Below are 13,595 nucleotides of genomic sequence, written 5' to 3'. Positions count from 1 at the left end.
CGAGTCCCTTCGAGATATCTTTTTTCAACGCTATGATCATTAGCGTTGTATGGCTGTAATGGTTGATTTTCTCCGGCTCAATTCCTACTTCCAACATGCATAACAAGTCTGGTTAGTGCTGTGGGCTTTTTATCACACATTCGGACCAAAAACAGGAAAATGGCCAAAAAAATAATATTCGACCGAAGTCGTACACGGTACTTCCCTTCATACACCACACGAGCTTGATATACAGTACATACAGGTATGTAGCTGTGTGGATGGTTCAAGCCTAACAGAGGGTGGGTGTTGGCTATCAAAGTGGACCCGAAAGAAATTCTCCAATGGCGAAGTGGGAATGGCTTTGGCAATCGCCGCTTGTCACCACACCACCGCGATTCTGGTTTGGGATGGATCCAGCAGAGGATACCTATCTACCTAGTACCTTACCTACCTAGGTACCTTTATGCCTGGTAGGCTTAAGGGAAAGGAAAAACTCTAGCGGCCGAGTTGCATAGGTTTCGCAGTCAAGTGACGGAAGAGTTACCGGCTAGGAGAGTTTCCAATGTGAGGATCTTCCAGCAGGTCGTAGTAGGCCTCTGCAACGGATGTACAATTACCTAGGTACAATACGTACTATGCGTACATACAGCCCTGGGAGCGTACATGGTCTTCGAGCAAGGGACCATCTCAATGCCCTGGACGAGTTTCGTCGTGGGTGGTACTCTCGATATTCGTCGCAATTACACGCAATTGTCGAGTACCTTTTATCACGCCCCATACACACCGCCTTGCTCCCTGAGAAGCTCGCGAAGGGCCTTATCCTGGTTAGCCCCGGACATAGGTACCTCATCGGGTAGACTAGCCATGGCTTGGCCGTGCCGCCATTGGCCACTTCATCTAAAAATGCAGCTTCCCCCCTGCCCCCTGTCACGTTTCTTCCATGCGATGTCCCACATCCTGATCCATCCACGCCCACACCTAACGCGAAATCTCCAACTTCTATTTCTCTTCTTTCAACATTTCATGCTTTGCCGCAGGCATCGCACGTCCTTCTTCTACCAAACTAAGCAGTCATATCGTCCCTGTTAATTATCCCGGAACGAGAGGCTTCTGGGACGTACGCCGTACACATTGATACATTACAGGCCCCATTTTTACACCTACAGGTACACAGAAGTCACAGAAGTATCCTTACCTTGGTGTTTTCTTACCTTGCGATCTCACCTTACATAGCTCAAATATCGTTGGCCCTGCCATTTTTTCCCATCGTCGCATTCTGAACCCTCGCTCCGATCTCAAATCTCCTGTCGCTCTCTTTGTTTTCGTTAATCATCCCCCCTGTCGGTCGTGTATACTTCCACTTTCTCTCTCAAAACTCAGTCCCGAACGCGTTCGAGGCATTAGTAGTTGTTGAGTACCTCTTGAGAATAGCCCAAATAGGCTTGAAGGAGAACCTAGTTGGTGAACTTTGAGACTTTCGGGTTCCGCCTCCCGATTCCTATCCACTCCTCCCTTTTAGGAGCAAGCACCTTGTGGTGTCATTTCCTGGTACTGCAATTCTTTATCTCTTACGGTAGTATGCTTAGGGACCCCCCGGTCTTATAACCTATACCTCCCCCCGTCGCTTAAGCAAGCCTCACCCGTTAAACCTCGTCATCTGGAGATGTTTAAGTTCCTTGGACCTTGACAGTGTCAAGTAAAATAAAAATTGCCGACGCGTCCTACTTCATTCTTTTTTTCTTTTCCATGGTTGCCGTTACTATTTGGCTTCGACACTCGAGAGTTTAGGACTAATGGTTGTCTCCTCTATGCAGCATCATCCCCACCACTCGCAGGGTCCGGCGCCTCCCCAGCACCTACAGCATCCTCGACCCTCGAGTATCGTTCATCAGCAACATCACCAGGCGCCGCCGCAGCAATCGCAGCACCCTTCCGCGTATTCCTCTACTCATCCTCTACAGCCCGCCTACCAACAAACAGGACACGCTCCCGCCGCACAACACGCGCAAGATTTGCCATACTACGCTCACCAGAGCCCGTACAGCACACCCGGTACGACGAGCGGATATACGTCCGCAGGTAAGTTCCCCGTCGCGTCGCGCGCCTTGTTTTTGGGGTCAATGTGTAAGCTTATACGCCGCTAGACACCTCCGAGATGATGGCCGCAGCTCAGATGCCTCGACCCTATCCTCCGATGTCCTCTTATCATACGCCTCAATCCAACTCTCCGTCTTCCGTCGCGTCGCCATCCGGTCACGATCAACACCGAAGTATCTACGGTCAACCAACATCACAGCTTCAACCCCAATCGATGTACTATGGCGCGCAACAACCGCAATACTCATCTTTACCCCCGCAGGCACCTTCCCCGTACCAGCAGCACGCTCAGCAACCGCATCAACCCATGGCGTCGCAGCCAAACATGATGATGTCGCACACGGGCCCCCAACACCAGATGACCCAGCACGCGAGCCAACACGCGCAACCAGGAATGACAGGAAGCCCGCGACATACCAAGATGGAGCCGCAGATGCCTTCGCAATTACAGCGACCTACGCCTGGACCGTTGGGAACATCGCAGCAACCCCAGAATGGTAACCAATTATCGACTCCTACCGGTTCGTCGACGCCTGGTGTCAACAATAACAACGCCGCGCCCGGTCCCATCCCGGCTACTACGCCGCTAGTTGTCAGGCAAGATAACAACGGGGTTCAATGGATCGCGTTCGAGTATTCTCGTGATCGGGTAAAGATGGAGTACACAATCCGCTGCGACGTCGAGTCTGTGAACACCGACGAGCTCGGCAGCGATTTTAAGACGGAGAACTGCGTTTACCCGAGAGCATGCTGCCCTAAGGACCAGTACCGCGGAAACCGATTGCAGTATGAGACAGAGTGCAATACCGTAGGATGGGCACTGGCCCAGCTTAACCCTTGCCTCCGAGGCAAGAGAGGACTTATTCAGAGGGCGGTCGACAGCTGGCGCAACAGCAACCAGGATCCTCGATTGCGAAGTCGACGCGTTCGTCGAATGGCCAAGATGAACAATCGCAAGGCGGTTCAGACTCCCCACTCGACGCACATGTCCGGTCCCAGTGGCCCGGCAGGGATGTCCACCCCTGGATCGATTGGCCCTGGCGGCGACACGCCCATGGGGAAGCCTGGGATGAGTAACATGGGTCCGCAGATGCATCACCACCACGCCCACGATGGAGGCGCTCAAGGCGGAGGAGATGTCGGTATGTTTCACCAGCAGATGTGATTCATGCGTTGTTGTTGTTATCGTTGCTGTTGTCGTTGTCATTGTGCAATTACGTGATACCTCTTATACCTTGTGTCTGTTCGGTTATTAGGATCGGTTGCCATTCGTGTTTATATAACGGCGCAAAGCCGCTGGCGTTTTTGAGAGCACTGGGGGACTGGCACTATTCTGTACATTATCTAGTTGCCATTGCGCTTGGTAGTCCTTGCTGCTTTCGGGACGGTCTAGTCGTCTGTCTGGTAGCATAGGTTGGCATGGCTTGCTTTGCATCTCACTGCACAAACACACCAAGAGCACATATCACAGCCTCATATCGTTGCCTCCTTGTATTGAAACCCTTCACAAAAAATTGCAAATATTCGCATCGCATCGCTTCGATTCTTTTGCTGCCCTAAATTCTACTAAATAAGCACTCCGACCCTGGTCTAGTCCGCTAATTCGACTATCTAAACAGGGGATGGAGAGTATGTGGATGGATCTCATCATCACCACCATCAAGCTCCTACGGGACCAGGATCTAGAAACTCGGCCGACGTGCGCCCAGCTCAAGTATTTGCCGGTTACCCCCAACATTACCCTAGCCACTCCGCCTCGGAATCGTCCATGCCACCGCTGCATGACGGTCTTGGCGGTTCCCACCATAATACTATCGTAGCTCGACGTACGGCGCGGGACGATGATGAGGAAGATGACAAAAATCCGGAAGGCTTATTCCCTGACTTGCCGGACGCCAAGAAGCGCAAGTTTATTCTCGTCGAAGATAACAAACGTAATGCTCGTCTGCGAGTACGTGTGATGCTCGAAGAAGTGAATCCCAAGGAGATACCCGACTCGTTTCGCAAAAGCTCTGCCGTCTTCCCGCGTAGCTATTTCCCGCGCGAAATGCAGAGTCCGCCTCCTAGCGCCACGGGGAGCCAATTCTTCCAGGACGACCTGAGCGACGACAATGTTGAAGTCGACGGTAGGCGACCCGGACGCCCTCGAAGGGATGTTATGAGGGAGCGCGTTATGGTGAAGGCGCCTATGTCCGATGGCAACGAGGCCGAAGTTGCTATCCCCAGAATTAGAAGAGGGTCGCGCATAAAGGAAGTGCGCCTCAACGACCTTGCCTACCGTATGGCGTGGATGCATAGTCGTGTTTTTGCCGGAAGGACTGTCTTTCTCCAGCGAGCGCGTAAGTTGAATTTTTGGCGCATCAACTTTGTCATGGTTTTTTGCTAACTTTGTTACAGTCGACTGCTATCGGAATAAGACTTGTACCTCTATCGAAGGTGCTACTCAAGATGTAAGGACCACGGTACCTCACTACGAAACGAGAGTCGGCAAGCGAAGATGGGGTGAACGTGAACGCCGCGGCGAAAAGCGGGATGAGGACTCCTAGTCCGAGTCCGAGCTATTTTGCTTCATATGACACTATATAACTGATATCCCACTGACATCTTGCTGCCACTCGCCACTTTTTCGTCTCGGCTTATTATTATTATCATTTCATATTTAGACGAGTCGCGCTCCTGTGGAATTTTTCTATTCCGTCGCCGGGCGCATAAAATAATGGCCTCTTCACACATACGCTACGTCCCGCGCTTGTATTATATCCGCGCTTTATAGAGTCATCAGAAAAGTCAATAGCGATATACGACCGATTTCTTCATCGTCCCGTCTAATTCGACCTGCTATTTATGTATCAGTGATTCTAACTTGATACGGATTTCTATCTCACCTCTTCGATCATGTTTTTATATGTTACCGGATACGTCTCCTTTCGGGGACCGGAATCTTGATGTCCTGCCATGACAATGATCTATTTCATCATATATCTCATGCGCTATCGATCTCCTTTTGCTTGTCTGATGCGATTTATTCTTAGTAGTGGGCTGGCTAGATACATTTACATCGTCGGATTCACTTCTGCATATACGGCTTTTTTTTTACGGAAACTACTTTACAGGATAGAGGAGTTTACATTTTCTATAGTGGTGGTTATGGGGCGAAAACCGGAAAAGGAGAAAAAAGAAACAGGGTTTGTTGGGTGGGAATATGGCTTGAGGCGTGGGGCTTGGTAACGGCAAGAGATTGTTTATAGGGGAGATACCAAACTTTATTTATATCGTCTTGTGGTTATAGGTAATCGGGGGGATAAGAGGGCACAGAAGTCGATCGGCACACATCTGTCAAGTGAGAAGGGAGATGGCATTCGAGCTTCTAGGCTCATCTCACGGAATGGGAGGGCATATGGGGGTGTGTGTTAATATCAATGACGTTGTCGGTTGGTATTTGTGTCTTCGTTCACACCGAGGTATAATACGCTACATATAGGACATCATAAGTACTATTTTCCGTTGATAAAGTATCTGCAGAAAGTGCGTTTGAAGGTAAATCCGCGGCCGTATTCGTATAAGCATGTCATGATGTCGCCTTAAGGTTTGGTTTTAAGATTCATAAGATACCTGACCCAAAAAAAACGTTGAAGCCGTTTATGGAAATAGCATTGGGGATTGACTTTGCTGACGATAAGTTGCCTTTGCTTTTTTTTTCTTCTCCGCCGCTGGTGCTTACGAAAAAGAAACGCTTATGATGTCAACGCACGATGGTGGAATGTATCGCGAGGCAACTCGTATGATATACTTTTTTCCTATGCGAATGAGATGTGACCGGAGCCGTTAGCCGTATACTCTCTTGCATCCAGTTAGGTCATGCGGCTCCTTTCATCACCAACACCATCAGACTTCCGCGGCTTACTTCTTGGCCACCCGGTGAGAGGTCTAGCTAAAGATAATATGTACATACCTACTTACCTATAGAAAAGTCCTTATGCTTTTTTTCCTTTTTTTTTGTTGCAGTAATCGTGCATCGGAGATAACCCCCTATCATGAGACACAGATACCTACCTACCTATGTATACCTCTACAAGTAGTATACATACAAGCCGTGTACCAGGTACATCCCAAATACATCAAACAAAACAAGGGGAAAATGTGCTCATGCAAGCCACAACGCCTCTCTTCCCTACCGCACCCCTCGCAATCTTAACCAAAAAGAAAAAAAAGAGAAGAAAAGATAGGTAGGTAGATATCGATACGCGAGTACCCGTGCCGCCCCGTCACCCGTCCGCCGCGCACCGGGCCGCCAGGAGATGCGGGTAGCCGTTTTTTTTTTAAAATCATCCGCGTCGTGTCCGTGCTGCGGTTTAGGGGTGGGGTGGGTGCGGTTGTACAGTGGAGGATCGGGTTTATACTGGTGCGTAAGGTACTTACGTATATATATGGATAGATAGCACTGTGAGGCTCTTGGTCTTCGGTGGGATGGTTTAGGGAATAAAGTTTCCTACCTAGATAGGTGCCGATATACTGGGTATGTTATAGCTAGCTAGGTACCGAGTATCTAAACATTGAAGATGTGGCTTGGTAGTGGTTAAACTGCCTAGTAAGCTGTCGAGTATGTTGAGAGCATATATGGTGATATATAGATACCTAGGCATCAATAGAAGCAGCACATCTAGCTTGGAAGCCGCCCGCCTTTTACGACAGACTTCGCGATGCTCAGGACACAAGTAAACTTCTCACCCCCTAATACACACGCCATCTACCATCTAACCTTCAGTAACTATCCTCTACTCATACACAATCAAGGGACTAGTTAAGTACCAAGGCTCATGAAAAAAAAAAGTTCCATAAAATATAGTAAAAAGAAGAAGAAATCTACGGGGTATATCTAAGTAGTTCGTATCGTATCCAAATCCATATCCATCTCTTACTCTTCCTTTTTCCTTCGTAAAATCCGTAGGGTATCTGACCTTTTGACGATGATGTTGAATGATGAAGGATAGACAAAGGGAAAGCAGACAAGACGGGGAAAGAAAAAGGGGGTAGGAGGAAGATGCGACGGACTGTACATGACGTCTCTAAACAAAAAACCCTCATAATTCCATCACCCAAACAAGAAAAGCCCAAAGTCCTAATGATTTTCCCGATACATGCTGTACAAGCTCCGTCATGCTGCTTAATTCCATCCCCTTTCGCCTCGAGCTCCATATACACTCTCCTATACATCCGACGATCCTACATGCTTTATCATACCATCCCGCCCTATCTCTGCCGACGAGATATGTCTAATCTCCGGCAACATGTATGTATGTATACATGAAACGAATGAAAAAAACATATCAACAGATCATATAAACCATATACACCTTAGATAGCTCATAAATAACTCTAATATGACTCCAGCGCCCCTTGACAGGCTGACTTAGCGTCTGTCGTCCGAGTTGGTAGTAATGGAGTCGTAATCACGTTCGCGAACGGACCTATGGTGACGAGGTACGTCGTGTCGGCCGGTCGTTGAAGTTTCGTACTCAATAGCGCGACGGCCGCGTCCATCGTCATCCGAGTCGTCATCCCGTCTGTGTCTTCTGTGACGCTCCCGGTCATCATCTCGGCGATACTCGTAGTTATCATCGTGCTCTCGGCGGTGTCGACGATTTGGTCGCTTATCGTCATCGTCACGACTATCATATTCGTGGTTGCTACCCAATTCTTTCTCGATTTCTCTTCTCTTGGCGGCTAAAATCTAGTTAGCAAGACATTATCCTAACAGATAAAAATATTAAGAGTCAAAAAATACCTCTAAGTTGCGCCGTGGCAGTAGCGTAGCCCTGGATCTCTTCCTTATTCAAGACCCTAAGTACGATGACGAAATCGTCGCGGACCTCGAAGCGCTCTTTTCCGGCCTCCAAGGCGGCGGGGTTGATTAGCTTCCGGTTAATCTTGGTCCAGCGCGCACCTGGAGGGACACCCTTCTTGGTCTTGTCATCTTTGTGCGGTGCGACGCCCTCCCGGATCGGGTTCTCCTCCTCGGGGAACTTGGCGCTGGGCGCCTTAAGAATGCCCTTAATAGGCTTCTGCTCGGACTTGTCGCGAGGGGGTGACACTACGCGGACTTGTTTCTCCGATGTTGAGACTACCTCGCGACCCCGAGACTCTTCGTGAGAGTCGACTGGCTGGCGCTCGCTAGAGGAAGAGGGGCTAGCCTCTTTGTTAGATGTGCGATCCCCGACAGGCGATCTCTCAGGCTTCTCTTGGTTGTCCTTAGCAGCCAACTCGGCTTTAACATCCAGCAGATCGTTAATATTTGTAGAGTCGAAAGTTGACGAAGTGTGTTGACGTCGGCGCGAAGTACCCGTGGCGTCGCTGGGGGGTGGTGAGTTGTCTCTCTCACCCACTACGGCGGATCCGCTGAGTACAGCCTCCGTATCTTGTCTAGTGCGCTCAGCGCGCTCACGAGAGCGATCCCGCTCCTTTTCACGCTCACGCTGGTCTAACTCGCGCTCCCGTTCCTTTTCTTCCTCTCGTTCCCTCTCGCGATCGAGAGCACGCTCGCGAATGCGCTCCCTCTCTGATTCCCGGTCTGTCTCACGATCCCTAGAAACCGACGCCGAGTCCGCCCGTTCTTTCCGGGATTCTCGTCGTTCCAAGGGAGCGTCCTCTCTGGGAGAAGGTTTGCGCTCTACGCGCTCGACAACATCCCGCTCTCTGGGCTTGTACCTATCACCGTTACGAGAGCTTCCCACCTCTACTTCTTCATCAATAGTATCCCGGCGACGTGGGGAGACCTTGCGATCGTCATCCTTGGACGTTTCCTTAGGAGGAACTAATCCCATTGCAGCAGCAGCAACACCTAAGCCAGCAGCCACTTTATCACGGGCTCGACCGCCTAGGCTACCTTTACGGCTAAGGGTATCTCTAGAATCTCTAGAGTCCCGGCTCATGTTATCATCAACGGACTGTCTGGTATCGTGGGGGCGAGCATAATCGATAGACTCATCAGAGCGACGCCGAGGCTCGCGCTCTGCGGCGTCTCGTCGCACACGCCGGTCATCATAGTCGCGCCGATCTACTGATCTTGCTGGGCGATCTGGTTGTTCTACTTTTAGGGAATCCGTGCGGATACCAAATCCGCGCGCAGAGACCTCGGGATCGAGGTATGGGTCGTCACGCTCCCGACGACGATGTACACGCTCGTCGTCGTGAGAGCGGTAGAGGTCGTCAGGATGCGATATGCGCGCCGGCGCATCCTGGTATAGAGACACAGGTCGTGGTCGCGTCAGTCTACGCTCGGGAGATGGATCCCTCGGTGCAGCTTCAATGCGACGTTTGGGATCGACTGGCGGTGCGGAAGGAACAGGTGGTAGAGCTGGCATAGTAACAGTGGGACGATCATAGATACCCGCAGCAGTAGCCCTGTTATAGCGCTCAAGTCCCGAGGATGGAGGCGGTGGACCGCGACCACGGCCGGCGCTGGGAGCATCGTAGCGTCCCGGATCGTTACTAACAACATTCACAGTTGGCCTGAAGTAGTTGTTAGCGGGACGGTCAACGCTCTCCCGCCTACGTCCGCGCTGTGGCTGGCGATCGTTGTCTAGGTCATATCTAGCCAGATCGCTAGGTTTTGTGTATTCGTAACCTTCATTCTCGTAGTCGATTACGGCGGTGCTGCTGAGGTCATGTGATGGAGTCGCGTAACTTGCATGAGGAAGGGCGAATCGGTAATAGTCGGTAGGGGTGTGTGTCGGAGCTCGAAGTCTGTCGTCGATGCCACCAACTCGTTCTCTCAATCGTCTTAGTTCGTCATTACTTACAGTCGCGCTTTGGCTATAACCGTGGCTATATCGCTGGCCCCGCGAAGTGGAGGAGGCGGGTTGCGTATAATAGGTCTCATCGCTCGATCGGTAGGGGTCGTGTGACGGACTAGTCTGGCGGGCGGCAGATGACGTGTGGGAGGATGACCCGTGAGGTCGTGTGGCATGGTTAGTTGTGACTATGATAGGTTTAACCGCGCCCGAATCTACCGTAGATGAGCGACGACGTGCGGTATTTGATGTGCGCGGCGCAGGCTCTTTAGTAACGTTATAAGTTGTAATGGTGGTGGTTGGAGGGTTATTCGAAGAGGACGAGGCTTTATGTTCATTTACTCTCCGCGGGGCAGCAGCGTCATAGCGAGCCGTGGGTACTGCATGGATATCTCCGCTGAAATGAGGGTTGTAGCCTACGCCTACAGGCAACGAGGCTCGCGCGGGGTTGGAGGTAGGCGACCTACGCCCCGAGTACCGGTATCGAGGCTCAGTCATATTGACGATGTTGGTTGGTTCGTTGGTAAGCTTGTCCACAATATGAGAATGTGATAAATGACTCAAGTTGAAATCGATATTTTGGTATTTCTTGCGACCGGTAACGATCACGATAGAGTCACAAAAGGTGTTTCAAGCCTAAATTGAGGAAGAAGTCTCGGTGAGAGAAAGTGAGAAAATAAAATCAGGCAAATAGAAAGCAGGAAAGTATTCGAAGACAGGGAAGTGGGACAGGTGGGATGTAATTATGTCCGGCTTATTTCTTAGTCCTGACAATATGACCAGGTTTCGTATATGAAGGTCAGGTTTCTAGTTGGGGGCGGAATAGTTGGAAGTGAGAAAGGTCTTGTGGCCTTTACTTCTTTTTCTTCCCTCTTTTTTTTCTCACTCTCTTCGTATAATAAATTTTATCGAGTGATAAAAGATGGGTCGTTCTGCGACATATAAGTAAGCCATTAGAAAATTCGAAAAAAAGAGCGCGGAGAATGTATAGTACATGGTACATAAGTAGTGAATTTTTATAATGGCGACAATATTTTCCGGAGAATCGAAAGCCGAGTGGTGCCGCTTAAGAATATTGTAGTAAAGCAAAGAATTGCATGAGGTACTTACCAGGAAGAGAAACCCTGGTTGAGAGGGACAGGCAACAGACGAGGATATCAGGGTCCTATCGTGGGGTAGAAGCCATAGAATGGTTGAGAAGGGTTGTATTGCGACGAGTTTGCGTAGTCGGGTTGGGCTGCAGAGCAGGGAACCGGCGGTGAAATTGGGCCACTAAGATGAAGGACCCTTGAAGCCAGCCACGAGCGTTCAGGTCCTCCTATCCCCTTGATTATCCCCTTGATTGACAATAATTGCCGGGACGCTGTACAGATCTGTATTTGTTCGTGAGCCCTTCGGCCGGGAAGAGGCAAATTGTATGAGTTGTCCGTAAGATTTGGATCAAGTGACCCGATAGCAAAGTGCACGAAAGAGACCGGACAAGTCGGCCAGATCAAGCAAGTATAAATTCTTTAGCAGAAAGTGCAAAAGAATAATAATTGCCAGCCAGGTGCGCGGTGATGATTGTGGGTGCGTTGTCTACCGGATTTTATTTGCCTGAAGAGGTGCTATTTCGTACCCTCCAAGAAGACCTAAGTTAAGATGACCAATAATGAGTGATTTTGATCCTGATGTATATCCAGCTATGGTAGTATGGTAGTAGCGGGGTTGTTGTCGTCGTTTTTATTTGTGTGCCTCGCAATCACAGCGCAGACTTGACTGGTCGACTCGACAACACCTTCGCCTTCGGATACGTGCGTTTCCCGTCGCCCCTCTTGGTTCCGGCAGTGATAGGGTAAGAAGAATATTCTATGGAAGGAATTGCTGACTGACTAGCTAAGAAGCGCCAACGACAGTGCTGAGGCTCTGTATGGGAATAAGCAGGCGACTGCTGATGAAAGCTTCGTTACCAAAAAAGACTAGAATTTGAGCTGGTGGGTTTCTCAATTTTTTTCTCTCTCATGCAGCTTGGTGATCCCTTAGGTAAGTTAAGTTAAGGCAGGTCATGCACGAAGGTGTGCTCTGCTAATGCATGCAGAGAGAGACGAAGTGGGGTGTAGTGTAGTTGGTTGGTCAAAAGAGAAGAGCCACGGCAAGAAACGGAAAGTCTTTTGCCTGATGCCCCTGTTACTGGATTCTGCTCGGATCTGCTTGTAGGATTTTTGTTGTTGAAACGGTGGAGTGATCTGACGATAGACACAGCCCCTGGGATTTTGGTGTGAGTTGGTATGGGTTGGTGTAGGTTGGCTTCGGAGGAGGAGGAAGCTGGGTATTGGTAAGAAGCTAACAAGCTAGAGCCGAGGAGACGGATCCGTGGAGTGTACTAGGTTAGGTATGTAATAGATGTGTGTGTGATAGCTGATAAAAGATAAAAAAGATCATGGATGACAATGACGATGGTGGTGGAGGGGCATTTACCATGCACCAAAGCTGAGATAGCGAATGGTGGGATGGAACAGCGTCGGTGATGACGTCCCGATTCACACAAAATAGAATTGCGTTGCGTCAATGGCAAGCCCAGGCCGAACTAGACAGCTAAAGTCCAGCTTATCATCCAGCTAGAGGTGATTCAAGTGAAGGTTGACAGGTACCAGGATAGACCAACCCAGGCGAGGGATGGTTACGCTGATCGGAAGACTAGGAGAACCCCCGTTTCCCGTGTCCCGTTTCCCGTTCCTAATACAAAAATGATGCTCGAGGGTTCGACGAGAATGATCAATAAAAATCGAATGTTCTTCGAACTAACCTACTCCGTATTAATGCGCTTCCGAGATCGTACCCTCTCGCCTCTGCATAGGTTCTGCATACTAGGCACTATGCGTAGCGTAGAGTCCGCATAGGCGCTAGGTTGTAGGGGGTAGCAAGAGGAGGAACACGAACCACATGAACCAAACGTAACCAGACGTCAACCTGAATCAAAGATCAGCGACCTGAGAAATTACGCCGCCTTTGCGCCCGTCGCATGTAGGATCGACCGTGAGACCGTGCCGTGATATGTAATGTTGTAGGAATTCCAATGATATGCAGTAGTGTAGTAGTAGTGTAGAAGTAGCAATATGTATGCAGGAATTTAAGTATAACAATAATAGCAACCTGGCAGCTGCCTAGAAATAAAGTGCGAATGTAGAGTTTGGTCTAATCTTATTAGTCTAGACTGGCGTGTAGGTACGGTAGGTGGAAGGCGACAGCTGGAGTGCTAGCGGTTTCCGAGGTTGTTAGTGCTATTCAATATGCTAATATTGGAAACATGGAACGTCTGGATCAAATAATATTAACCAACATCGCAATTCCTCAACTTCAAAAAAAATCAAGACATCCTGCTTTTACATATGAATTCCTCAAATTCTGTAAGCTCTCGTTCCGTTTCAAATACACCTAGTTTCCTTATGCCGATAGGTAAACAAGAATTTTATTTTTGCCTCTCGTTTTTGGAAATTACCTAAACAAAGTTCCAATGCGGCAAACCGCCAACGAATTGTTGTTAATGCTTTACATCTGCACAGCTTGAAAATAGCGAATAGGCTCATCCACCCCCCTTCTTACAAATCTTCCGCTACCACAATCACGACCACAACACGCAAATTGACCAGCGCATATTCCTCCGTACACCGTATTCCTGCTAGGTACTATGAGGTATGTATGTACCTATCGTACAATCAAACAATCATATGGATATGACCCGAGATA

General features: G+C 49.4%; 2 protein-coding genes across 2 annotated transcripts; one reads left to right on the top strand and one right to left on the bottom strand.

Moving 5' to 3' along the window:
* Nucleotides 1-1,775: 1,775 nt before the first annotated feature.
* GGS22DRAFT_199386 (uncharacterized protein) lies at nucleotides 1,776-4,636 on the top strand (the record flags this gene model as incomplete). Its single annotated transcript, XM_047966284.1, has 4 exons — nucleotides 1,776-2,061; nucleotides 2,127-3,221; nucleotides 3,699-4,418; nucleotides 4,477-4,636. 4 exons carry the CDS (start codon nucleotides 1,776-1,778, stop codon nucleotides 4,623-4,625), a joined length of 2,250 nt encoding a protein of 749 aa, XP_047819774.1. The 3' UTR covers nucleotides 4,626-4,636.
* A 2,853-nt stretch (nucleotides 4,637-7,489) lies between these two features.
* On the bottom strand, nucleotides 7,490-10,367 carry GGS22DRAFT_187169 (uncharacterized protein; the record flags this gene model as incomplete). Its single annotated transcript, XM_047964551.1, has 2 exons — nucleotides 7,490-7,803; nucleotides 7,865-10,367. 2 exons carry the CDS (start codon nucleotides 10,365-10,367, stop codon nucleotides 7,490-7,492), a joined length of 2,817 nt encoding a protein of 938 aa, XP_047819773.1.
* Nucleotides 10,368-13,595: the final 3,228 nt, after the last annotated feature.

This window comes from Annulohypoxylon maeteangense (assembly GCF_022496945.1).
Source record: "Annulohypoxylon maeteangense strain CBS 123835 unplaced genomic scaffold GGS22scaffold_6, whole genome shotgun sequence".
Lineage (NCBI taxonomy): Eukaryota > Fungi > Ascomycota > Sordariomycetes > Xylariales > Hypoxylaceae > Annulohypoxylon > Annulohypoxylon maeteangense.
Note: the sequence above shows the minus strand (reverse complement) of the source record. Positions and strands in the feature narration are given on the sequence as shown.